The 25286-nt window shown below is 36.5% G+C and overlaps 2 protein-coding genes and 1 long non-coding RNA gene across 6 annotated transcripts in view; 2 read left to right on the top strand and 1 right to left on the bottom strand.

Moving 5' to 3' along the window:
* The window catches only part of LOC114251912 (uncharacterized), a 17484-nt gene extending 9493 nt beyond the window's left edge, over window positions 1-7991 (top strand). Inside the window, exons 10-17 of one of the 2 annotated variants that reach the window (XM_089731653.1) lie at window positions 1784-1828; window positions 1918-2209; window positions 2752-2840; window positions 3773-3884; window positions 4819-4890; window positions 5947-6106; window positions 7682-7818; window positions 7910-7991. In XM_089731653.1, coding sequence (XP_089587779.1) covers window positions 1784-1828; window positions 1918-2209; window positions 2752-2840; window positions 3773-3884; window positions 4819-4890; window positions 5947-6106; window positions 7682-7818; window positions 7910-7936 — 934 coding nt within the window. In that variant the 3' untranslated portion in view covers window positions 7937-7991. Of the gene's footprint in view, window positions 1-1783; window positions 1829-1917; window positions 2210-2751; window positions 2841-3772; window positions 3885-4818; window positions 4891-5946; window positions 6107-7681; window positions 7858-7909 lie in introns of those variants that run through there. The other variant, XM_089731652.1, reaches the window with a different exon arrangement.
* Window positions 1-11340, bottom strand: part of LOC114251914 (uncharacterized) — a 16056-nt gene extending 4716 nt beyond the window's left edge. The window contains exon 1 of the long non-coding RNA XR_003625125.2: window positions 9865-11340. This is a non-coding gene — a long non-coding RNA (uncharacterized LOC114251914). The remainder of the gene's footprint in view (window positions 1-9864) is intronic.
* On the top strand, window positions 9503-25286 carry LOC114251913 (galectin-8). Of its 3 annotated transcripts, XM_028186361.2 has the most exons (8): window positions 9503-9840; window positions 19489-19598; window positions 20068-20214; window positions 21417-21636; window positions 22633-22754; window positions 23997-24201; window positions 24697-24925; window positions 24956-25286. In XM_028186361.2, the coding sequence occupies exons 1-7, from the start codon at window positions 9733-9735 to the stop codon at window positions 24874-24876; spliced, it is 1092 nt and encodes a 363-aa protein (XP_028042162.2). In that variant the 5' UTR covers window positions 9503-9732; the 3' UTR covers window positions 24877-24925; window positions 24956-25286. The 3 variants fall into 3 exon arrangements, with proteins under 3 accessions (XP_028042162.2, XP_028042161.2, XP_089587786.1); XM_028186360.2 differs by lacking the exon at window positions 9503-9840 and adding an exon at window positions 11339-12474 and having other exon boundaries at window positions 24697-25286; XM_089731660.1 differs by lacking the exon at window positions 9503-9840 and adding an exon at window positions 12643-12693 and having other exon boundaries at window positions 24697-25286.

The following is a 25286-nucleotide window of genomic DNA, read 5'->3' as shown; positions in this document are numbered from 1 at the left end:
AATCGTTTAAAATTTGGGGATTAATAAAAAAAAAAAAACAAAAAATACTGAAAAATCATTTATTAGTAACAAGTATTGCCCCCTCTTGCCCGAATTACAGCTTCACACCGATTCCCCATCGACTCTATCAAGTTTCTGATAAAGTCTTGTGGCATGGCGTCCCATTCCTCTTTGAGCGCATTTTGTAGCTCCTGGAGATTAGCTGGAGCACTATTTCGACCTCTAATTTTTCTTTTTAATTCGTCCCACAAGTTCAATCGGATTAAGGTCCGGGCTCCGAGCTGGCCACCATCACGGGTACATTTACTTCTTGTAAGTATTGTCTCACTATCGCAGCGGTATGAGGTCTTGCATTGTCATGCATAAAAAGGAAGCTACTTCCAATTAAACGGCCAAATGGTACGACATGTTCTTGTAGAACTTCCTCTATGTATCGTTGTGATGTTAGACCTCTTGTTTGTCGCCTAATATTGGCCCCAACGATGAAGACAAACTCTGTTTTTCGTTCGAGTGAGATACCTCCCCAGAACATACACGAACCACCGCCGTATGCTACACGTTCTGTGATGCAACATTGGGAAAATCGCTCTGAGCGCCTTCTGTAGACCCTTCCACGTCCATCATTATCATGAAGACACGTTCTGGACTCGTCTGAGAACAGGACTGCTTTCCACTGGTCGGCTGTCCAGTTGACGTGTTCTTGTGCAAATCGAAAACGAGCCCGGCGGTGAGCTGGCGTCAATTTAGAGCCATTTGCTGGCCTATGCGCAGTCAAACCACCTTCGGCAAGTCACCTGCTGACTATCACTTCACGCACCTGTTGAAGCTGCTGTGCAAGTTCAACGGCAGTCAAACGACGATTTCGCAACGCTGTCGTTACAAGAAATCTGTTGTCGCGCTGTGTTGTAGCTCTTGCTCGACCAGATCCTCGTCGCCTTTCAAAGCCACCAGTCTCCCGATAGCGCTGGTACACACGACGAACTGAATATCGGCTGATATTCAGTTTTCGAGCTACAGCACTCTGGTTCTGGCCCGCTTCAATTAGAGCGACGACTTGAGCGGCTTTTTCCGGAGTAGTATCCATCTTTTTCAGACAAATGCAATTGGAGTCACTAGAGGTCTTATCAGGTTAAGCGTTGGCTTGCAGCTGATGACATTTTACACAAAACATGCCTTTTTATACCTGCAGTTGGTCTTGCAAACTGCAGTGAGTTGAGGGAGCAATTTTTGTAGTTTGCTGTTGTCGTTTTGTTTCAGCAGGCAGGTAAACTTATCATGTCTTATGTGGTATCATTGAATAGGTATTGAACTATCCTTTAACCTTATGTTAAAAAATATATGTATTTTTTTAAATAAAAAGAAGTAAATAATATTTTTCAAAAAATGTACAGATGTGCGATTTCATTGCACCCGAGTGTAGTTACAACGGCTACCCCACCCTTCAAACCGAAACGCATCACTGCTTTACGGAAGAAATAGGCAGGGTGGTGGTACCTACCCGTGCGGACTCACAAGAGGTCCTACCACCAGTAATTACGCAAATTATAATTTTGCGGGTTTAATTTTTATTACACGATGTTATTCCTTCACCGTGGAAGTCAATCGTGAACATTTGTTAAGTATTTTTTTCATTAGAAAAATTGTTACCCGCCTGCGGGATTCGAACATCGGTGCATCGCTCAACACGAATGCACTGGACTTCTTATCCTTTAGGATACGACGATATCCTTGATGATAAGGTCAGGCATACGTCACATTATCAGAATTTGTTTCATCATTTCAGATTAAAGCGGCATTTGGCACAGCATTGCTTAAAGAAAGATTTCATGTAAGTCTTCTTAAAATACATATCGTATTTAATAGACAAAATATTACCGTGACTAATAGTTAAGCTGCATACTTATGATTTTATTACAGAACACAAGAAAAGTTAAGCAATTCGGAACAGAATTTGACTGATTCTAGTCACAACTTCTCTCAAACTCTTGACGACAATAGAACACCGTCAGACGAAAGTTTTCAAAATTACACGAACGGTCTGGATTTCTCAACGAATCTTTTCGACGATCGCATGGCCGGTCTCGACATATCCAACTCCAGGCCCGAAACTGAATACAATCCTTATTCGCTAGACGATAGAGTCGATAATCTTTTGACTAGTCAACTCGATTTTCCGAATACCATGCAACAGAATGAAATTAATAACGAGGTACGTAATATGTGTACGTATATAATTAAAAAAAAAATATTATAGGACTTTTTGGCGGGAGCGCGAGAAGTGAAGTTGTGTGATTTGTTTTGTTTTGTTTATTTGGTGTTTTTTCAGGTTTCAATGTGTAATAACGGTGGTTTATTAACTGTTTCATGTCTGTGAAAATGCACAAATGTGGGAAAATTAAACAAAGCCGCTGGACGTAACTTCTCGGGATCCTCCAAAAAGTCCACTGAAAAAATCTCAGTAAATGACCACCGTTTTACTCAGATTATATTTCATCTCATATTATCTCATTTCATTTAATTTCATCCCAGTTGATTAATTTCTCAAATTACTCATCTTCATTTCATTTTATTTTATTTTACTCCATATTATGATTTTTCATAAAAATAAGAATATAAATTAAAATAAGACATGACCTAAAGCTCTTAGTTAGCAGGTCATAAAATCAGTTTAAAAATAAAAATTATTATAGATATAGCTTAATAATAATAAACATTTAAACGTTTAAGAAACATTTCATTATTACATTTCAGAATCTACCAGTACATGAGACAAAGACTCTAGTGTCGTGTACCGTTTGCAATAAAGATGTAGAAAAGGAGAACAAACGAGTGCATTTAAAGTAAGTTCTTTTTTAAAATGCTTTTGTAGGCAGACTGCGGCTCAGTTGATGGTGAGTGGTCGCCGTCAACCATCAGAAATATGAGGAACATCCGCTGATACTCAGAATGATAAGTACTTAATAGTTACTATACTGAGACCTTAGAAATTATATCTCAAGGTGGGTGGCGCATTTACGTTGTAGATGTCTATGGGCTCCAGTAACCACTTAACACCAAGTGGGCTATGAGCTCGTCCACCCATATAAGCAATAAAAAAAATTATGTACAGTCTGTTGGTCAACGAACTAGTGCAATCAAAATGGTAAATCCAAATTGTATTTGTGAGCCTATTAGATATTCCGGCGCCTTAGTAAAAGAAATCGACATAATTACTTCAGTACGCCATGCAAGGCACCGGGACCTATATGACAGTCAAAGGGTTAAAAGTCATTAATCAAAAGCGTGATGCTTTGCAGCGGTGATACTCGGGAAGTCTCCGATATTTACGCGAAGGAGGATTTGACTGGTCATTGACATTGACATTGAATCGATTTGAAGGGTGGGGTAGCCGTTGTAACTATAATTGAGACCTTAGAACTTATATCTCAAGGTGGGTGGCGCATTTACGTCGTTGATGTCTATGGGCTCCAGTAACCACTTAACACCAGGTGGGCTGTGAGCTCGTCCACTCATCTAAGCATTAAAAAAAAGCATTCAGTGCGCACCGCATGTATTCAATTTGAATATAATGAATTTTGAAAATATTATTGAAAAAATAATATAATGAATGTACATGAAAAGAACGGTAGTAGCATTATCGTAGGATGTCTGCGGGATTTAGTAGTCCTCATCCACCCATCTAGCAATAAAAAAAAACATAAAATAGCCAGTGTCATTATATTTGCGAATCCTCACAATTGATAAGCTACAAGTATTTATTTTAAAATTACAGAGAGTGTCGAAGGAGTTCATTGAGATGCGAATGCGGCAGAGTCTTCAAGAGTAAAATTAGTCTAGCAGAACACATTCACTCGGACCACACTTCTAAGATAACTGACAATACGGTAAACATAAAATAAACTTTTCAAAACTGACTCGATCAATGTATCAAATATAAGTGTTTTAAGAGTGTATAGAATAGCATCGATCTTTCGTATTGAGATCTTCAGCTAGCATTTATTGATCATAGAGTGTATTGAAAACCCCTCGGGAGTAGGTCCCACCATTCTGCCTCTTTCGGCGCCAAAGCAGTCAAGGGTCCGTTTTGAAGAGTGGGACAACCATCATACAATAAATAAAATTGAGAATTTAACCTTATGTCTCATAGTTCATGGTGGAATTAACTTTGTAATATCTGTGAGTTCCAGTAACCACTTTACACGAGAGGGGGTGCCAGCACCAAATAAATAAATTTACTTAATTAGGCGACGTAGTTTTAAAAAAAAATATATATTGTAACATATCGGAGCTTCCGAATCACGGTCACCCATCGGTGTAATTATGACTTAATAATACAAAATTTTAACACAAAACGGAAATCAACTTCAAAGAAAATAAAATGAGAATACCATCAATATAGTCGAAGTTAGTTAAATAGAAAGTATTGTAGATAACTCAAATAACTGCTAGTCAGATTTAAATTCAATTAAAATGGGACTACACGAGATGCACCAACTTTCAAATAAATAACAAATTATTAAAATCAATTCACCTAGAAGGAAAGTCTGGGATTCTGACGGACGGTTCTCTGAGATCTTGAGGAAGTTCTGAGTTTCACAAAAAATAATGTCGAATTGAGAACCACCCCCTTTTTTGAGGTCGGTTAAATCTCTAAATCTTTATACTATTTATTTTTAACATCCTTTACCTACTGGTACACTATCAAAGTACTTTCTATGGTTACAGTCCCTGAATTGTCAATAAACCATGTACCAAACTCAAAGCATAAAATATGAACAAACAAATATGAATGAAATTAACTATATTTTTTTTTTATAGGAACTAAAATTAGTACCTGTCTCAACAAATGAATATACTTATACTTGTGAAGTATGTGAACAAAAATTCAAGGTAAATTAATTTAAGCCTAACATTAGAAACAGCTTGGGAGTAAAAACTTTAAAACTAAATAAAACTAAAATTCTTGAAAACAAATATTTGAGAAATCCCTAAACATACAGAAATAAAATTAAATACTGACAAATATAGAAACGACGCATGATGATAAGCCTGGATGGAATAAGAGAGAGAGACGCCATATAGAGGGATAAGAGTAAGAGGAAGAAAGTAGAACTTCCTTCTTTGAACATATAAAAATCCACAGATTGGGCATATTTCACTATAATTCCATTAATGTACCTAACGAGAGATGTGTTTACCGCTGCTCACGATTTGTTTACGTGCTCAATGTAATGGTTACGCCGATACTGCTTGTTCGTGTCTTTGTCTATACTAATCTATATCTATACTAATATTATAAAGAGGAAAGATTTGTTTGTTTGTTTGTTTCGAATAGGCTCCGAAACTACTGGACCGATTTGAAAAATTCTTTTTCCATTAGAAGCCGACATTGTCCCTGATGAACATAGGCTACTTTTTTTTTATTTTTTTTTATTTTATTTTTTTGGTTTCATGTGTGTTTTAATGTTTCCGAAGCGAAGCGAGGGCGGGTCGCTAGTAAAATAATAAAGGAAGATGAAGAATAGAAAATTCTTCATTGAAACAGAAATAATAACAATGTACTGGTATGCAACACACACGAGCCTATGATAACGTTAATACAATTAAGTGCTTCATGTTTATTTGTTGATTTTTTTTATTGCTTAGATCAGTGGACGCGATCACGAATCATCTGGTGTGAGGTCATTACCGGAGTCCATAGACATCTACAAAGCCTCAAGCCATCCACCTTGAGACAAAAGTTCTAAGACCTCAGTTTTAACAGTACGGTACAATGGCTGCCTCATCCTTGAAACCGAAACGCAATACTGTTTCAAGGCACAAATAGGCGTGGTGGTGGTGACCCACCCGTGCGAACTCACAAGGCGTCCTACCACCAGGAAACGTATTAGTACGATTGCCAATATAATTTTGTAATAGACTTGTTCGATTTTATTATTTCACCAGCGTCGAGGCATATTGGTTAATCATTTGTGGCGCGTTCACAATATATCCGATTCTAAAGTGCCTTTGGAGAAACGCGTGCGCCATTTCCCGTGCGTGGTGTGCCCCAAAGTGTACGGAACCGCCGCGAAGAGGAACCAACACGTGCGGGTGCATCATCCAGGTGATTGTTTTCCTAAGTTATATAAGTTGTGAAGCTGGAAAAGATATAAAAATTCTTAGAAAGAGGTACAGAAAATATAAAGATATAAAAATTCTTCTTTGTCTCCACCTTATCCCACTGGGTGGGGTCGGCGTAGCGAATTTTTAATTCCATTCTCCTCTTTTAGCCGTCATTTATTAACACTCACTCCTCTTTCTCTCATATCGTCATTCACACACTCCATTCATGTCTTCTTCAGTCGACCCCTTCCCCCTCTACCTTGCATTACTATTTCGATAGATCATACATCTCTCTACGCATCACATGTCCATACAATTACAACCCTACAAAAATTTCAATCTGAAATTTTAATCGGCTTCAAAATAACTTTGAAACAACACGCATCATCATCGACAACTGCTAGCGTGATTTGTGAAAATAGTTTTTTTTTTACAGGTGACCCTGATTCATTTTCATAAGTCTTCTAATTCCCTCTTTGGTATAATTAGTAATACGAACTGTACATATTAGGTATATATTAAATGAAAAAATCCTCGGTGTTTTCATAAAGAAATGTACATCTAATAATAATGTTATTAACGATTGAATGAAACACCATTAGGAGCGTTTCATCGTGATGACGCTCACAGACGTCTGCTGGATTTAGGCCACTCCGATTTTTTTTTCCTACCTAGCTGAGAGCCTTGAGAGGCTAATTCAGCGTAACCTTAACTAGTAGGTGAGCTCACGGGGCTCAAACCTGAACCTCTCCGAAGGTTCGCCATAATGACCGGTCCTGCGTAGTCCGCATACAGTGGATTCCCGCCATCTTTAACAGGTCGAGGTCGTCCGTCCTCCTAGTTGGAGGTCTACCCACTATTCGCCTATTAGCGTTTACGGCACTCAGAGTACTAGTACTACGGTTTTATTACAAACAGCACAATAGATAAACTGCTGAAATTACTTCGTCCTCTTTAAGACGTATTCCTCATATCCGAGTATCATGACAACCACCTTACAGAAGCTTCTTCTTAATAATGATGCTGCATCATCCCCTGTACTCTGTGAGTTGTCCAATGATATCACCATCGGACCTATATGTCGGGCTGGAACATCTTGCCATCGACCGTGGTGGTTAACATTTCAACAATTTTTTTTGTCCGTATCAATGTGGTAAAAATTTTCGAGTTACATTCATTCAAGTTCATTTAAGATAGGTGGTGGAAAATCTAGACGTGCTCCGGAGTTGATTTGACATGAATATGTTTGTCTAAGATATTCTCAACGTTGTTCTATATAGCCATCACATCACTGAGTGTTTTCTAATTAAACCTTTTCGTTTCGTGTTGACCTGCCTGTTTCTGCCGTGAAGCAGTAATGCGTTTCGGTTTGAAGGGTGGGGCAGCCGTTGTAACTATACTGTGACCTTAGAACTTATATCTCAAGAAGGGTGGCGCATTTACGTTGTAGATGTCTATGGGCTCCAGTAACCACTTAACACCAGGTGGACTGTGAGCTCGTCCACCCATTTAAGCAATAAAAAAACAAGATTTTTATTAAGTGCCAATAAAGAAGCCAGTTTAAACGGATATGCAGGCGCTGAAAAAATTCCAGCGCAGTCAATAGAAGGCGGCGTCCGCGTGTACGAGCCGGCCCAGTGCTCGTTCTGTCCGCGCCAGTACGCCACGCGGGCCAAGATGCTGCAACACGCCAGACTGCACCATCCACATCTGGTACCAACGGAGACCCTTACCTACTTAAAACTTCAATAAAAATACGTTACCAGAATCCCGTTTATTTACTGTACTGTGATTGTATTTTCAGATGAAACGACGTGTCGAGGAGAAATAAATTATGTACTTATTTTATTGGAATATCCCACAAAACGAATAAAATATGGTGTCCGTGTGGTTGTTTTATTGGAAGTTTTTGTTATACCTAATTAGTGCTAACCCTAAATAATTCTATGAAATTAAATTGTAGAAGTGTAATACCGAAATACCGAATCGAATAAAACTCGAACCAAACAAACTACAACGAACGTATTTTGCCTTAACAAGTCTACAGTGTGAATTTCTAGAGACACCACTGCTGCGGGGCTCTATTGGGTATATTATCGTACCTACTCTATAGGTTTACAAAATTTGGTAGTAGAGCAGATCTTTTTTTTTATTTCCTACGCATACGCATGTCTAGCGCTGAAGACTCCAGAACAGCAGAGTACGTGGCAAAAGATATTCATGAAACTCACTGGGCAAACGCAATGACTCCAGGATCTTGAAAAGGATATGACTGGGTCATTTCTATTTTATAAACAATCATTTTAAAATACAATTAAAACTTCGCTCTCATGTCTCAAGGTGGGTACTGCATTCACTCTAATGAATGAAGTCTAAAATTGTCGCCAGGTACATACGTCGTGTTCATCCATTTACGCAATAAATAAAATATTAGGTGACCACTAGTAAATAAAAATAAATACTAAATTGGAATAAAACTATTAAATCTAACAATAATTTTGATAGCATTTCCTCTTGTAGTAAGTGAATTTCCAATCCACTAGTTCCACATATCCATGTTCGTTCGGAGCCAGTATCTTCGTTAAAAGTTTTGTAATGATATTAAGAAACTAGCCGTACTCGCCCGCTTCGCTGGGCATTTAAAATTAACATTATTATTTATTGTCATTATTATTAGGGAGTCCAACACTCATACAAATATTAGCCTAACCATTAAGTTTTTTTACATGGATACCAAGTTTGCATGCAAGATGCATGGTTCAGTAGTTATAACGGAACAACCGTAAAAACCACTGTAGATTTATATAATTATAGTATTAGTATCGATTATTCGTGTTCTGCTGGGCATATCAAGATTTTATTTCCTTCAAAATAGAACAAACTTTATAACTGGTTATTACTATCTATAATTCAATAACATTCTTCGAAGAATCTTGCAATATCTGTATTAAGTACTTATCTTTCGGCTACGTATACCTATATGTACATATCGACGCTTGAAAGGCAAACGTCACTAAGCGACAATAACTGCTTTGTACATAAATGATAGGCAATAACCGTATTCGATGCGCAGAAAAAATATATTTCTAGGTCTATTAAAATAATTTCAATCCTACAGCTAGATTCGTTAAAATATAATTTTTTTTCAGGTATTTCAATATTAAATTAGTCTACTGTAAAGTTCACGCATTGTCGCTTAGTCATATTTGCCTTTCAAGCGTCGATATAAATTAATGTGCTGAACTCTTCGGAATGCCGATAACAGAATAAATACCCCGATTCTATCCACCAGTATAAGCAGAGTTTATATTTACGATGTCTATTTCTTTCCACCATGCTACTGAACCCAATAGTGTGAAAGGGATGTAAATTGTCAATTGAAACTGGTTTTTTGAAACATCGTTTGTAAGAGACGTAGGTCAGTTTAGTATTTACTTTGTTTTGCCACGTTATTAATTAAATAAGTGGGTTTGTCATTACAGTGACAGTGTTTTGTGTCTGTGAAACTTATGTAGGTTCTGAGTAAGTCCTAGTTATTGATTTTATGACAAAATGTCAAGAACCAGCAGTTTTTTAATTCCTCTAATACACATTTGAAGAAATCGAAAAATTTTGCAAAAAAAAATAATGAAATGCCTTAATTGTGTTAGTAAAATGGATTACGACGTTGTAGAAGGTAAAATCCCTAGGGATCTTTTAGAATACGATTTCGCAGAGGACGCAATGGATTTTGAGGTTAGTACGAATAATAATACTCACAAATAAGATAGGTATTGTTGAAAATTAAAAAAAACAACAAATTGTTTTATATTAGAAACTTTGACAAAAAATATGAAACTTTTTCATTTTTTTATATTTAGATTTAAATAGTTATTAATTTGTTGAAGTTTAGCGACTGACTTATATCTAATTCTACTCACTCGTCACTTCTATCTTATTTAATTATTTATGGTAGGCGATCACTGTCAGCGCGAATTACAAGTTTTTTTACTTAATTATCTGTAGTTTAGTAGTAGTGTACGTTCGTATGTACTGGTAGCCTTAAATAAAATCATGTTATAATAGCCGGCAAACTTCTTGAGCATTTGTTGACGTAGTGGGGGTAAGTTTGCGCATGGTACACTCACGTGCAAAAATATTATTTACTCTGCGTCATAATGCAATTAAATTATTAAAATCAACATATGTATTTATTTATATATTTATTAGAACATCAACAAAAAATATAGGTTAATAATTGTAATAATTTAATCTTGGGGTAAAATAGATATTCCTTCTATTAAGTCAAAACTAGAGCTGTTGCCAGGTCTTCGTTCAGTTGAAGCGAAGCTGGTATTTGTAATTTTTTTTTCGTTATCATAATCTTGACCATTATCATCATCACTGTTTTCATCACCCGAGTCGCCATCATCGTGTTAAGTCGACATAGGGCTCATCGGTGTAGTTTACGACTCGGTCGGTTCGATCTTCTTTTTTGTCTATAATTAATTATTTTTTGAAGATATTCGATTCGTAGTAATCGAATGTTACTTTTTTCAATTACCAGCTTCCGATTATTTTCTGTTTTTTTTTTCCATCTGAAGCCTAGCTCTTTCATAATTCGTCGTAAACTTCATTCCGAGCCATTAAAATGTATATCTTCTTTAAAATTTTCGAAGCCTTTTTATTACAGATTGAACGAAACTATCCATTCCGGTAACTTTCTTCTTCCCTGATCTTTTCTTACCCGGAGTCCCAAGCACGATGAGCAAGCCAGAGCCTTTAGCTTCGTTAATAATGCACCTAACAGTACTCACTGATGTTTTTGTTGCTTCCGAAGTCTGTTTTACTTTTTCCATAATATCATTCTTCCCCTGTTTTATAATGAAGCAATATACGTCGTACACAATTTTTCTACCCTTTCTTTTGAATACTCCACCAGTTTGTCGCGGCATAGTGTATTTTTTATAAAAAATCAACAAACACTCAACAAATAGCAATGGCAACAAAGTCAACAAGCAATTATAATAAAATATAACTTAACGATTAATAACGATAGATTTTTCACTGTACGCAAGCGTACTTTACGCAAGGTTCGACTGATCTACCAATAACGCGCTCGATACGATTTCCCCTGCCGTCGCGCCTCACCCTCACCACCAAAGTGATCTAAAATTCGGTTCTGCGCAGCCAAGGTCATTTGCTCACGATGTTTGCCGGTTACTATACATAGCAATAAATGAAAATAATGAATTTATCATATAAATTTATTTCGTTTAAATTTACCATTATTAAAAGTTTTATCGCCTATCCCTAAACTATAGCCATATTCTTAAATACTAATTTAATACTGTTCGTTAATATTAAAAAATATTATGTGTAATAACTATGCATTTGACATTAGTAAGTTTGTTCATGTTAGATTGAGTTTACGAACATGGCTAATTAAATTAGCTTTTCGTGCCCATTTCATTATCACTATCAGTACTCTAAGATTACGTACAAAAATTTAGGCAATTGCTTGTTTACACTACAAATATTCAGATAGACATCAACTCGATTCTTTGCTGTAATAAATACAATTTAACGCTTCATAAAATAAATAATACATAATATACGAAAACCAATATCCAATATAATCAAATGTTCTTCTAATATACAAAATAACACGATTTAAAAAATAAACTAACAATGACTCAAAGGGTCTGTACTATTGAAAGTATAGCTGCTAAATCACATACGCTGTTTGTACCTACAAACGTTTGTTTACAACTGTTAATACAATCATCCTTGCATTCATGTAAAACGTGTTGAACCGCAATATATTATTATCGCTGATAATAATGCAGTATCACATAGCACTGCCACGTCACCGTCTCAATAGAAAGGATAATAAAATTAATGCTAGGCGATATACTCCCGCCTAATAACGGTTCATAAAATTAATCAAACATACACTACCTGACCTACATAGGTACAAAGCTTAGTATTTAGCTACTACGATAAGTTAATATTTACATACACTATTTAACACTTATTTAAAACCGACACCAAGACGTATTAAATAACACTAATAGATGTTAGTTCGTGTTAGTTTATCGCTGCGCTAGTTTTTGTAGTGGTCGACCGAGGGCATACGCCAAACATGCAAGACGGCGGCGGTGGTGGCGTGGCGTGCTCACGGATATTTTAGTTGGTGTGACAACCGTTCCGCGATAAACAGGCTCGTCTGTCATTTTATAACACCGTGCTATTACCGACGCAACTTTGTAAACAATCGCTATGGTCTGCCAAGGCAAGTGCGGTTGTGGTGCATTATGTAGACGTTTATTTTGCCGTGAAAAACAGCCTCCACCCGACAGTGACCATGAAGAAATGCCTTTCACATTGGTAAAAATAATGATTACATCAAACAGAAGCTAAAATTACTCTTGAAAGAATGATTACATTTTAATATTTATAACTAATGATACGTACCTGCGTGTTAATTCTATTTTTTATTTATTGAATATCGGCAGTGAATAATGTTATAATAAAAATTATTAGATACAACGGCATTCTGTTTGCTGAAATATGATGATTCGATTAAATTATTATACCTACAAAATGGTAAGGAAAAAATTATAAAAGCTGATTGTAGTTTATTTCTGCGCTTACCTTGAAAATCAATAAGTAGGTGATATTATGAGTAGGTACCCGATTTCTACAATCGGTGCTGTTGTTTTTTTTCTTCTAAAGTGAAGATATACAGAGATAAGAAATCTTAACTCTTAACAAATAAAGATAATTCTTTATTATTAAAATGTAGGTTATTACTTATAATTTAGAAATTATATAAGGTCAATTATTTTCATCTATTTTTCAGTGAAAAGTTTTGCCTCTTTATTAGATGTTTTATGTGGCTTATTTACTTGAAGACATTAATAATCAACCATCTAGTTCCCCTTAGATATAGATTCATTAGCTATCACAATCCAGCTCAGTGCTCAGCCACTCAGACGTTATATATTGATCGCTTAGGGCAGACAGTTAACATAAAGGCACTGTAGGACTATACATATATACCTAACAAAGGAGGAACGACTACCTACACGTGTATAGGATTATCTTAGAACATCTACTATGTACAATGATAAGTAAGCAATAATAATACTTTGCTACCATAACGTAAAATAATAAAAACAACTTTTTTTTTTCCTACCTATGCTGATAGAGGCTATTTCAGCTTCACCCTGACGTTTGTAGGTGAGCTCACGGGGCTCAAACCGGTGAGTTGCTAACACTGACCCTAGCAAGAGCAGTGCTTCGCAGAATCTACCACCGGATCGGAAACGCAACCCACTGAGAAGATCCGGCGAGAAACTCAGTGGGCTGTGTCTATGGGTTAGTTCGATCGTCGAGCCCTTCGTCGCAAGCGACGGGTTCGACAAGGACGATGACTGGTGGCGAGGACGGTGACCGGTGAAAAACAACATTCATTTGCTAAGACAAGCATAAATATGTTAACCTTTCAGTACTTTAAAATTTCGTCAACCCTCGCAACGCCAATGCAAAGCCTTTGATAGATATTAAACTTTGAAGTTATATGAAAAGTAATATAGACACAGATAAAGTAATATAATAGGTATGTAGTTATATGAAAGCTCCGGCCATTTGATAATTTTGTTAAATATATGTGTGACACATTTTTATATTTATAAAGTGGAAATTAATTCTAAATTGTGTCGCTTTTGTATCCCGCATTTTCTCTGCTTCGTTTCGCAAGTTTCTTGAGTGTGGTAGAGCGCATTCATCATTAGGATACAACTTAAAATTAAACTGAACTCTGGACGTACATATTTTCGTAGTTGCGAATCTTGACCATATTATACTGAGCGCACCAAGTTTTCTATTTTCCTCTGTGTAAGCGACTTTAAATAATCCCTCCAGTACTTTTGGGATTATTATTATAGGGGATATTATTTTTAGTACGTTTACGTAACGCATTTGTCGCAGAAGGAGGTGGCATGAGCGGGAGGCAGAAAATTCGTCTCTCTCAGCTCGGATTCGATACTGTCAGACCGAGGCTTACTCAATAGTCTCTGCAGGAGGTAACCCTCTCTTGGTTATCCGGTTTGGAGCGACTTGCGAAGTAGAGGCAACGCAGCGCAAAATTGATAGTAAAGAGCGCCCGGTTGGTGGTATACGACGTTTAATTCAGATATCCTAGAACAGCAGCGGCGCCACAGGGAGAACCTAAAGTATACCTAACCGTAGAGCCGTTTTCATCGGCTACTTCGTCGATCAGGCTCTTGGGATAGCCTCGCGTCTGGTTGCAATGTTAATCGCGTTTGCCTCCTAAACCTACCTGCCTCGATTCTGTTCCGAGCGGGCTCGGATGCTCGCGTAGACTTCAGAAGAGTCGTTTTCTGGACCCCTTAAATTATCATCCCTACTAATATATAAATCTACAGTGGTTTTTACGGATGTTCCGTTATAACAACTGAACCATGCATCCGATTGACTTGAAACTTGGTATCCATGTAGAAAATACATGTAATAGATAGGCTAATATTTATATGAGTGTTGGACTCCCTAATAATAATGACAATAAATAATAATGTTAATTTTAAATGCCCAGCGAAGTGGGCGAGTACGGCTAGTCTTCTATAAAACCAAATTTCAATGACAGCCTGCTCTAATACCTACCGTACTATTAATACGTTCATTTTGAGGAGTAACTTGATAAAGTACGTACAATTTAACTCCGTGAGTTCCCTTGTCCCTTACTATTTTTATTCACTGCCCATAAACCTACTTACTTGCACGCAATCTTAGGTTCGGTCTTATCGATTAATTTAGACATGCGATACTTTGTATTTGTTAAACTAAGCTTGTCAATGTGATTTTTGAAAAAGTAAGTAAGTAAATATTGTGTTGTTTGTTGTTTATAGCCACATAAACTAGTAGGTATCTATATTATGCAATGTTTACAAACGAACATTATTTAAAGTGTCCTACTGTGGCTTTGGATTATTTAATCTCAATTTACACCGGAATTAAAAGAAAACATTCTTTTTATTCTGTTTGTGCTGATTAATCTCCAAAGCGGCTAAACTAATTTTAACAGGGCTTTTGTTGACTGACAGTGAATTTCTCAAATCTTGTTAAAATACCATTTTATCTAATGCTTTTAGGGTCGGGATAAAGTACTCACGGAATTTATGGGCTCAAAGCTCAATAAAAATAATCCGATTTACTGTTACAAGAAATTCAGTTTGACATATTTTAATTTCATATCATATGTTATATGTTTACACTGGTCTTTTTACTAATGTGACTCAGTGGCCTGAGATTTTTTTATTCTTCACACGTTGCAGGACCGTCTTATAGATAGTTATAGACTGGCCATGGCACCAATTAAAGCAAGTCGTGGTTTGATGATCTCATACTGTTTGCTGGAAGTGATTCAGAGGTTACACGTTAATAGTAATGAACTCGTGATTAGTTTGATAATTATTTAATAAAGGAAATACACAGTTAATTATTATTTTATGGGGAATTTTTAATTGCTCCTCTGTTTAAAATTCAAGCAAACTAAATCTCCCAACTAATAATCCACTGCATATCAGATAAATGACTGCGTAAAAAATTAACTACTTGATTACCTAAACATATTTTATTAAAGCACGTATAAAATGAATCAAAATCAGATGGCCTTTTTTATCTAATTTACGACGAACAACGAAAATCTAGCTGAAACCACTAATATATAGATTTTAAGACAAAATTACTCACCGTATAACAAAAATACTGATTTGCACACTATATTAACCATCTTACATCGGAATTTCCAAAATCATTTTCTAAAACTGCATAACAAATAATTTATGTTTATATTATCAAATTACATTCCACGAATTTACTACTCGTGTAGCTAAAATCCCAAGCACCCAACTTTATTTCTTTTTGTTCTTCTGAACCTCTTTCGTTCTTTTGAACTTCTGAACGAAAACAAGATTTCCAAATGTTGTTTGAAGCTCTTTTTTTTTTTTTTTTTCCTACCTAAGCTGAGAGCCTTGAGAGGCTATGTCAGCGTAACCCTAACTTTTGTAGGTGAGCTCACGGGGCTCAAACCTGATGACGTTGCTAACACGAACCCTAGCAAGAGCCGTGCTTCGCAGAATCTACCACCGGATCGGAAACGCGACCCACTGAGAAGATCCGGCGAGAAACTCAGTGGGCTGTGTCTGGGAGTTAATTTACTCGTCGAGCCCTTCGTCGCAAGCGACGGGTTCGACGAGAACGGTGACCGGTGCTTGAAGTACCTAGAAGCACCGTTAGTGGATCGGGAGGTGAAGCTCTTCGCAACAGCGCTTTATCCCTTTACACATACTCTTTATAACCAAAAGCATTAATTTGCGACGCGGCTATGAGCATAAAAATGCATTTAAAGAAGTATTTGGTGAAAAATTTACTGTAAAAATGTGCTGGGCCCATGCAAAAAAAATTATTATGACCAATGTGGAAAAAATTATAAGCAAAAAAAGGAGAAAACTTTATTACATACAGGATATTGATGTGTTACACACCGCTACATCTCCAGATATGTTCAAGTCTGCATTAGCAGCTTTCCTGATAAAGTATACCGAGCAAAGAGACTTCATAACTTACTTAAAAAAAGAGTGGGTATGTTAAAATCCGAATTGGTATCTTGGCTCCTCAAAAGGATCTCCTGTTACATATAATGCTCTTGAATCATTTAACAGATCTATCAAAGATTCCCACACTCTTCGAGAACGTTCTGTCTTAGATATGGTGAAAGAATGGTCAGAAACCTATCAATTGAAATCATTTTCAAACTCTCCTTCGATCGAGCTCAAAGATTGGACCGCGGGTTACCAATGGGCGAAGTCAGACCGAAAAGTAGTGGTCTTAAAGGCAGATTCCGTGAAAAAGACCTACTTGATTGCAAGTTCAGGAGCATTAACCGTTCAGTTTGGATAAGACTGGAGTTCTTTCGACGAATATAAACAAGCTGCTTTCGCATATTGGACGGTTGTATTGCCCATAAACATATTTCAATGGAATAATGGTGACTGAAATTGTCCGTATTTTTTCAAACACTACATTTGCAAACATTTCATCGGACTTGATAACAGGTTGTCACAAAACCTGTAGAAACTAAAACATACCCATCGGCATAAAACGAAAACGCGGACGTCCAACAAAAGCAAAACCTGCTCTAATCATACATTAAGAAGATTTTTTTTATTTCGTAATTAAAAAGAAGGATTTCAAAAAAAAAAAAAAACTGAGTTACCTTACTGTTTTTCAATTGTTAGTGTATATTAAGATTGCACTTACTTAGTTGATTTTTTGTGCACTTTAATTGGATAAACATGAGCGATTAACTGGTGTTTCATTTAGAATAAACTCATGTTCTTAACATTTTAACAGGTAACGGATAAAAAAAAATTTATATTTTGTTGCACACAGAATTATTAGTTTTACTTTTAGTTAACAAATAGTCATTCAGTAAAACAATTTAACTTTATAGATCAAACAGTATATTAGATTTGATTTATTTGATGAGCAAATTTAGTGTGCAATTCAGTCTTTTTGGTGGTAGTTTCGAATATTTGAATAGGAAAAATCGCGTTTACAGTTGTAGGATTAAATACTACCCTTATTTTATATCTATGAAATTTTGATGTAGTTTGAGTAAATTAATTTATGTTACTATTTTATGATTGTAAGTGTAATGAGATGCATAAAATGTGGGGAATAGTGTACTTTTCACCTTAGGATTAGAGGCAGTAATCTTTTTCGATATTGAAACACCACGATCCATCCGTCACACGATTTGAACTAGCAAACGTTTCACTGAAACTCAAGGCTGTTACTATCGTAATGAACTAGATTGTAAATTTTCTATCGTTCAAAGAATTTACGTTAATTAAAGAATAATGATTAGATAATATTTTTGGCTTATTGTAGGTAAGTTTTAAGGTTCTTTCGACCAACCGATACGAAACTACTTGTCTGAGTTATAATTATACTAAGCCGTATATTAGTATTATTGCTATCATACTTATAAATCAAGTTGTAATTATCATTATCATATATGTATGTATTAATGGTTTTACATAAAATCTAACATAGTTTTGTAAGTCGAACCAGAATCCGGGAGTTGTGGTCTCTTGAAAATTATTACATACTAGCTGACCCGACAGACTTCGTAGTGCGTCCCCGAATCCTGATCACGCAGGAGCAAGTCACCGTCGTCGCCCTAGACACGTCCTTACGGATCCATCAGATCCAATAACTCTTGCATTAGATACCTTCAGCTCTAACACTAGGAGCAGGCTGAGGAACCCCGGTAACCGTACTCGTCGAACTCGACAAAGAGGCCGACGTGCAACCTAACCCATGCATCAGCCCGCTGAGTTTCTCGCCGGATCTTCTCAGTGGGTCGCGATTCCGATCCGGTAGTAGATTCATTCGCGAAGCAATTGCTCTTGAGTTGTTAGGTCTCCTTCGGAGGCGCTCGGGCAGTTGTTAGCAAATCCCACCCCTCCTGGCTGAGCCTTTGCTCGCCCACCTGTCCTGGTGAAGCTGGAAAGGCCTCCGGGCCACCAGTAATCTTTCAATCATAAAAAAAAACTTCGTAGTGCCTCAATCAATAATGTATAAAATAAACTTAAAACAAAGAAAAGGAAACCGTCCGACGGGGGACACATCAAAGGAAAAACAAAATTGTTATTTTTATTTAATTCCGAACATTTTCATATTTATCTAACCTTTTAAACCTTCTCTGTACTCACGAATAATTCAAGACCAAAATTAGCCAAATCGGTCCAGCCGTTCTCGAGTTTTAGCGTGACTAACGAACAGCAATTCATTTTTATATATATAGATAGAAGATGATTAAGAAGATTATTAGGTATTATTATGAACGAGTGCATTCATTGCCATCAATCGTAATATATGTTCTTACATAAATGTTTCTGCTTCTGTCGTTTTAAAGCTGTTTTACGCTATCCAACCGAAACGACATGTGTGCTTAGTGGCAAAGGTAGGCAAACGTTCCAACTCCATACAAATTTGAGTTAACTTTTACGCTATCGAGGACGTTAGAACACTCGCACTAAGCACACTGTTGTCTTATTAAACTAGACGACAGCATTCACACTTTGTTACTTTTTAAACTACGGTAACTATTTAACAACGGGGAAGACGGAGGACCTTTCTAAAAATATACATTCGGAATGCAAAATTATTTTGATAGCGTCGTCTATAGACAATGGCAATAATTTATTAACTTACACCAGACTACAAAAGGAGTCTGGTGTAAGTTAATATAATAAATTTTATTATTCTATGGTGCCCATCTAACATTATTTACGATACTTGTTGTTGCAGTGCCAATTGGCGGAATCTCAGGACGTAAATTTTACGCAAACCTTATCAGAGCCGTTGAGTATCGGCTCGCATATTATTTGTACTGGAACGCCCAGCGAAGACATACCATGGTAAACAAAAAAAACTGTCACTTATATACAATAGTATACAAGCTTTTGCCCGCGACTCCGTCCGCGTGGAATAGTTACTTTGGCATAACGCTAAATTTTACCCCCCCACTTCATTTACGTAGAAAGTGAAAATATTTTTGAATTATAGAATGTTAAGGAAGCTATTTACACCCAATTTTGAAACATTTTTTATTGGTGCTCCATTTGTATTGATCTTACCGTAATGTTATATAGCCTTCCTCAATAAATGGGCTATCTAAAACTGAAAGAATTTTTCAAATCGGACTAGTAGTTCCTGAGATTAGCGCGTTCAAACAAACAAACTCTTCCGCTTTATGATATTAATAAGTATAGATTGATTTATATGAAATGAAATATGCTCTTTCATACAGATTTATCCGCTTTCATTGCTTTCTTATGTTTGAGCAGATTTTGTACTATAAGTACTGAATGATAGTAAATTTATTAGGTTCGCAATAAACATAGGAAGTGAAGAATTAGAGGCGGGTCGTTCGGATATCTCTGTGCATTTTAATGTGCGACAACCACAGTGCTACGTAGTGAGGAACACACGTCGCCGCGGGAAATGGGGTCCTGAAGAAACAACGGCATACAGGTACTTAACACTAATTAATGAATTTATTTTTATCGTACATGATTCGATATCGACATCGATTGCGTCATAGACTTTCAGATTTTATTAGATTACAACAGATTTCTACAAGTCATATTTAAAATTGATTATTTTGAATTTCGAAAATCTGCAAGATAAGAGAACAAATAGTCAATTTTTTCATGAACATTATTTCATCTGCATTACAATGTCATGTCTTTCGGCTGCAGACATGTTGTAGGGTGCAGTATAAGTTTTTTATTCAAAGATTCTGTTGCTTAAAAATGTTTAATGTTATGACTGAACCCGGGTGACGCGGCTGTTGATCGTGCACTGACGATCTGTGGAAATAAAGTTAACGCGTCACGCGAATTATCCTGTCAAAGGTGTAATACATCACCGAACACATATTATGCGGATAATTGTGGTACGCCGAGATACTTACTGTTAGAAGTATAATAGCCGGCAAACTTCTTGAGCATTTGTTGACGTAGTGGGGGTAAGTTTGCGCATGGTACACTCACGTGCAAAAACATTATTTACTCTGCGTCATAATGCAATTAAATTATTAAAATCAACATATGTATTTATTTATATATTTATTAGAACATCAACAAAAAATATAGGTCAATAATTGTAATAATTTAATCTTGGGGTAAAATAGATATTCCTTCTATTAAGTCAAAACTAGAGCTGTTGCCAGGTCTTCGTTCAGTTGAAGCGAAGCTGGTATTTGTAATTTTTTTTTCGTTATCATAATCTTGACCATTATCATCATCACTGTTTTCATCACCCGAGTCGCCATCATCGTGATAAGTCGACATAGGGCTCATCGGTGTAGTTTACGACTCGGTCGGTTCGATCTTCTTTTTTGTCTATAATTAATTATTTTTTGAAGATATTCGATTCGTAGTAAACTTGTAGGCTAAATCTTGTTCACGTTCTAAGTATTATAACTGAGTTTTGTTACGGTGGCGAACAGTGCAATAAAAATATCACGCCGGAATCACCCTAAATAATTCCTCAGAGCTCGTCCCGTAGAACGATACCAAATAATAAGAGAACCGATGTCTATCCGAAGACTCGGAGTTTCCAAACAATCCTAGAGGCGTTTGTCATGAAAGTAATGGAAAAAAACCAAATCACATTACGCAGAATTTTACAAAGCACTTACTTAAATTAAATTATGTTGGTTACTTGTGCAGGCTATACCCGTTCAAAGTGAACAAGCAATTTACGATAGAAATAGTAGTAGATGAAACTGAAACACTATGGGCTGTTGACGGAGACCACTACTGCAGTTACGTGCACAGGAATCCGAGTCCCTTTACAGCTCGCTGGATCGAAGTCACAGGAATCCGAGACGCATTCTTGAAAATATCTAAAACTGACAATTATCCAACATTAGCACTCGAAAGGCCGGAGGTGGGTAAATAAACTAAATTTTTATAAATTAACTTTCTTATAACTTATCTGCTAACTTTAACACTTATGTGTATATAATATAATAAAATAATTATCATTATCCTGCCCTTCTCCCAGTCACCTAGGGTCGGCGCAACATGTTTTCTCTTTCCATACTCTTCTATCATATACCATTTCTTCGCTCACTCTCCTCTTAGCCATATCGTTTTTCAGGCAATCCATCCATTTCTTCGTAGGACTACCTCTTCCGCTATATCCTTCCATATTCATAGTTAACATTCTCTTACCAACCTGATTTTCATTTCGTCTCATCACATGTCCATACCATCCCAAACGCGCACTTCTCAGCTTCTCTGTCACAGGTGCCACTTTCAGACTTCCTCTAACATATAATAAAATAATATAATAAATAATAATATAAGTATAAAATTAATAACTAAAATACTTAGGACGGCGCGATGCTTTGGAGCTTATTTCGGCCAAATCGAGGAATATTTCCATGAGAATACAATTGATTGCATATCAGTTTTTAATATATTGTTTAGCGTGCTCTAAGAAACAAAGGGTTAATATGTATATATTTCTAACTGAAGGCTGTCAGGGCACAAAAAGCGTTAAATGTTTGCTTTTTTATTACAGAACGAGCTCGTGGCGTGATATTAAGTTGCCAGAGTCTATAAACATTAATAAAGTACACGCCGTCACCCACTCCGATACACGAGTTCTAAGTTTAAGTATAACGGCTGCCCTACTTTTCAAACCGAAACCCATTACTGAAATTACAGAAATAAGCAGGGTACCACCACCTACTCGTGCGAACTCACAAGACAACCTATCACCGGTAAAATTAGTAAACCTCAAGGTTTCAGTCGCCATCTTTAGTAATTGTAGTGATTTTTATCTGTGGTAAGTTAGGTTGTAGCGAAAATCAGAAATTAACACTCGTCATACTACTTCGATACATATACATATATATATAGATTTTATCTTTTACAGATCTCTCTAACAACCAGCATAGATAATCCTCCAGAAACAGAGCAACCAGTTTGGAAACCAAATCTCATAGCTAAGATAACGAAAGGAGTACCTGAAGGTTATCAACTTGTCATCACTGGAAGGTTCGTTACTATGGAATGGTATAAAATACAGTAATAGTACATTGTGCACCAAAGGAGAAAAGTAGGACATTTCTTCCCGCGTGTAAAATTGCCAAACAAATTGGCAAACACGCGGGATGAGATGTCCTACTTTATTCCCGCGGTGCACATACTATTTTTTCTCCTACCAGGCCGAAAGTTCGTAGAGTACCGATACTCATAAAAAACAATTTAACTGTTTTTTAATTTTTAAATAAACTACTACTAATTGAAGAAAAAAGGTCTTTATTAGCGGGGTATATTTTCCGTAAATATGCCACGAATACAGGAACGGTAAATATGGAAAATGCGCTTACAAAAGCTATTCGGTTGGATATCTACATATTATGTACTTATTGGAATCCTATTTATCAATGTGTATGAGATGTGCCGATTAGATTCGCGAAAGAAGAAAAATTTAGCCGCAAATGTAGGAATTGGGTCGCACTTTTTTAATCCGCGAATAGTGAAAACGCGAGTGAGGGAAGCGCGAATAAGTAGCTTTAAATGTAATAATAGCAATCGCTTTTGAGCGAAATAGGACAATAAAAACCAAAAGTATAATAACGTTAGAAAAAAATCTTTCACAAACACTTATTTTCACATTGTGCTTATTTATACTGTAAAAGAATTAAATTTATTTCATTTAGAACAAGTATTGTTAAAATTTAAATGAAAGTTTAAAGTCTCATTCGTAGAACTGTAATTTTTTAACAGACTGTAAGAGTACGATTCGATTTTATTGTATGAGTTGCCTAATAGTACTGATTTTTTATTTTTTTTATTGCTTAGATGGGTGGACGAGCTCACAGCCCACCTGGTGTTAAATGGTTACTGGAGCCCATAGACATCTACAACGTAAATGCGCCACCCACCTTGAGATATTATAAGTTCTAAGGTCTCAAGTATAGTTACAATGGCTACTCCACCCTTCAAGCCGAAACGCATTACTACTTCACGGCAGAAATAGGCAGGGTGGTGGCACCTACCCGTACGGACTCACAAGAGGTCCTACCACCAGTATCGAAATCGAACGGTCATATTAATACGCCTGATGTTAGGCGATGAACGCTCTTTCTGAAGATTATTTTCTACGGTCTTCGGCTACCGAGTCCCATATAGGCCGCACGTGTGTGGTCACTGGCCAAAAAAAAAGAAAAAAAAAACTAACGCAAGCACAGGGTATGTACTGAATAAATTTTTATTAGTCGGTATTAATAACAGACTCCGACCAATGTTACATTCTTTCGCGATCGACCTCATGGACGGCGCCCGCGAGTGGCCGCTGCCGAACATTCATCTACACGTCAACGTCCGAGCGCACGTCGAGTCGCAACGGGATCGGCAACTTGTCGTGCTCAACGCCTGGCTCGGTGCTTGGGGCATGGAGAGGAGACAACGCACCGCCAGACTTATTCCTGGAACATTGGTGCGTTTCAACTTCAACAGCTATTCATCCATTATCAGATGATACTCATTTTGGATTCATAATGAGTATCGTCGATACTTGATACTATATCGTCGATACTCGATACTATATCGTCGATATTCGATACTATATCGTCGATACTCGATACTATATCGTCGATACTCGATACTATGTCGTCGATACTCGATACTATGTCGTCGATACTCGATACTATATCGTCGATACTTACGATGTCAAAGCAATTTCGACCACATTCAGACGGGCGGCTCTACAGTGTAAACTTTTTAATATATAACGCAGTGCTTCCCAACGTGGGACCCAAGCCCCACAAGGCGGCAATTTGATAATTAAGCGGGGGCAATCGCACTAAATTAATATAGAAAATCTGTATTAAATTAGAATGTAAAAAAAATATAGAAATGTCAAAACATGATTAAAACGGCTGAGTTGTTCATTTTATTATAGGTACTTACAATTCGTTCGTTATTTTTCCAGACTACATTTCGAATTGTCCGCGGTCCGACTGAATGGTCTATATACGCTGACAATATGCTAATCGGCGAGTTAGAGCATCGCGCTTCACCAGGAGGCGTGAAGGCACTGCGCGTCAGGGGCGACCTCTACCCGCAGAGAATCTTTCTATGTCCGGCTACCAGCACACCGATAAGAGACTGAAAAATATCTAAAACAAAAATTACAGTAGTTTTAATAATATTTCATATAATAATATCTCATATAATAATATCTCATATAACGCGCTGTAATTTGGAGAACAGTGGCTTCGAATTCTGTAAATAAAATTCAGCAATTAAGACCGTATCAATTATATTTTGTTATTTCTAATAATAATAAAATATAAAGAGAACCATGACTGATCGTAGGTACTTTGTAAATTAATTACTGGATTTTAAATGAATTATGACCTATGCCTGGTAAAATTAAGCTTTTTTTTAAATGTAATTTAATATTTCATAATAAGTATCATATTTATTGTTTACGTATTAAATAATACTAATGAAAAAATTAAAGGATAACAATATGCTTTATTTGAAAATACAATCGTTAATAAAGACTGTATAATAATA

Source organism: Bombyx mandarina, chromosome 12, assembly GCF_030267445.1.
Source record: "Bombyx mandarina strain Sakado chromosome 12, ASM3026744v2".
NCBI classification, from domain to species: domain Eukaryota; kingdom Metazoa; phylum Arthropoda; class Insecta; order Lepidoptera; family Bombycidae; genus Bombyx; species Bombyx mandarina.
This window is presented reverse-complemented; position numbering and strand designations above follow the sequence as displayed.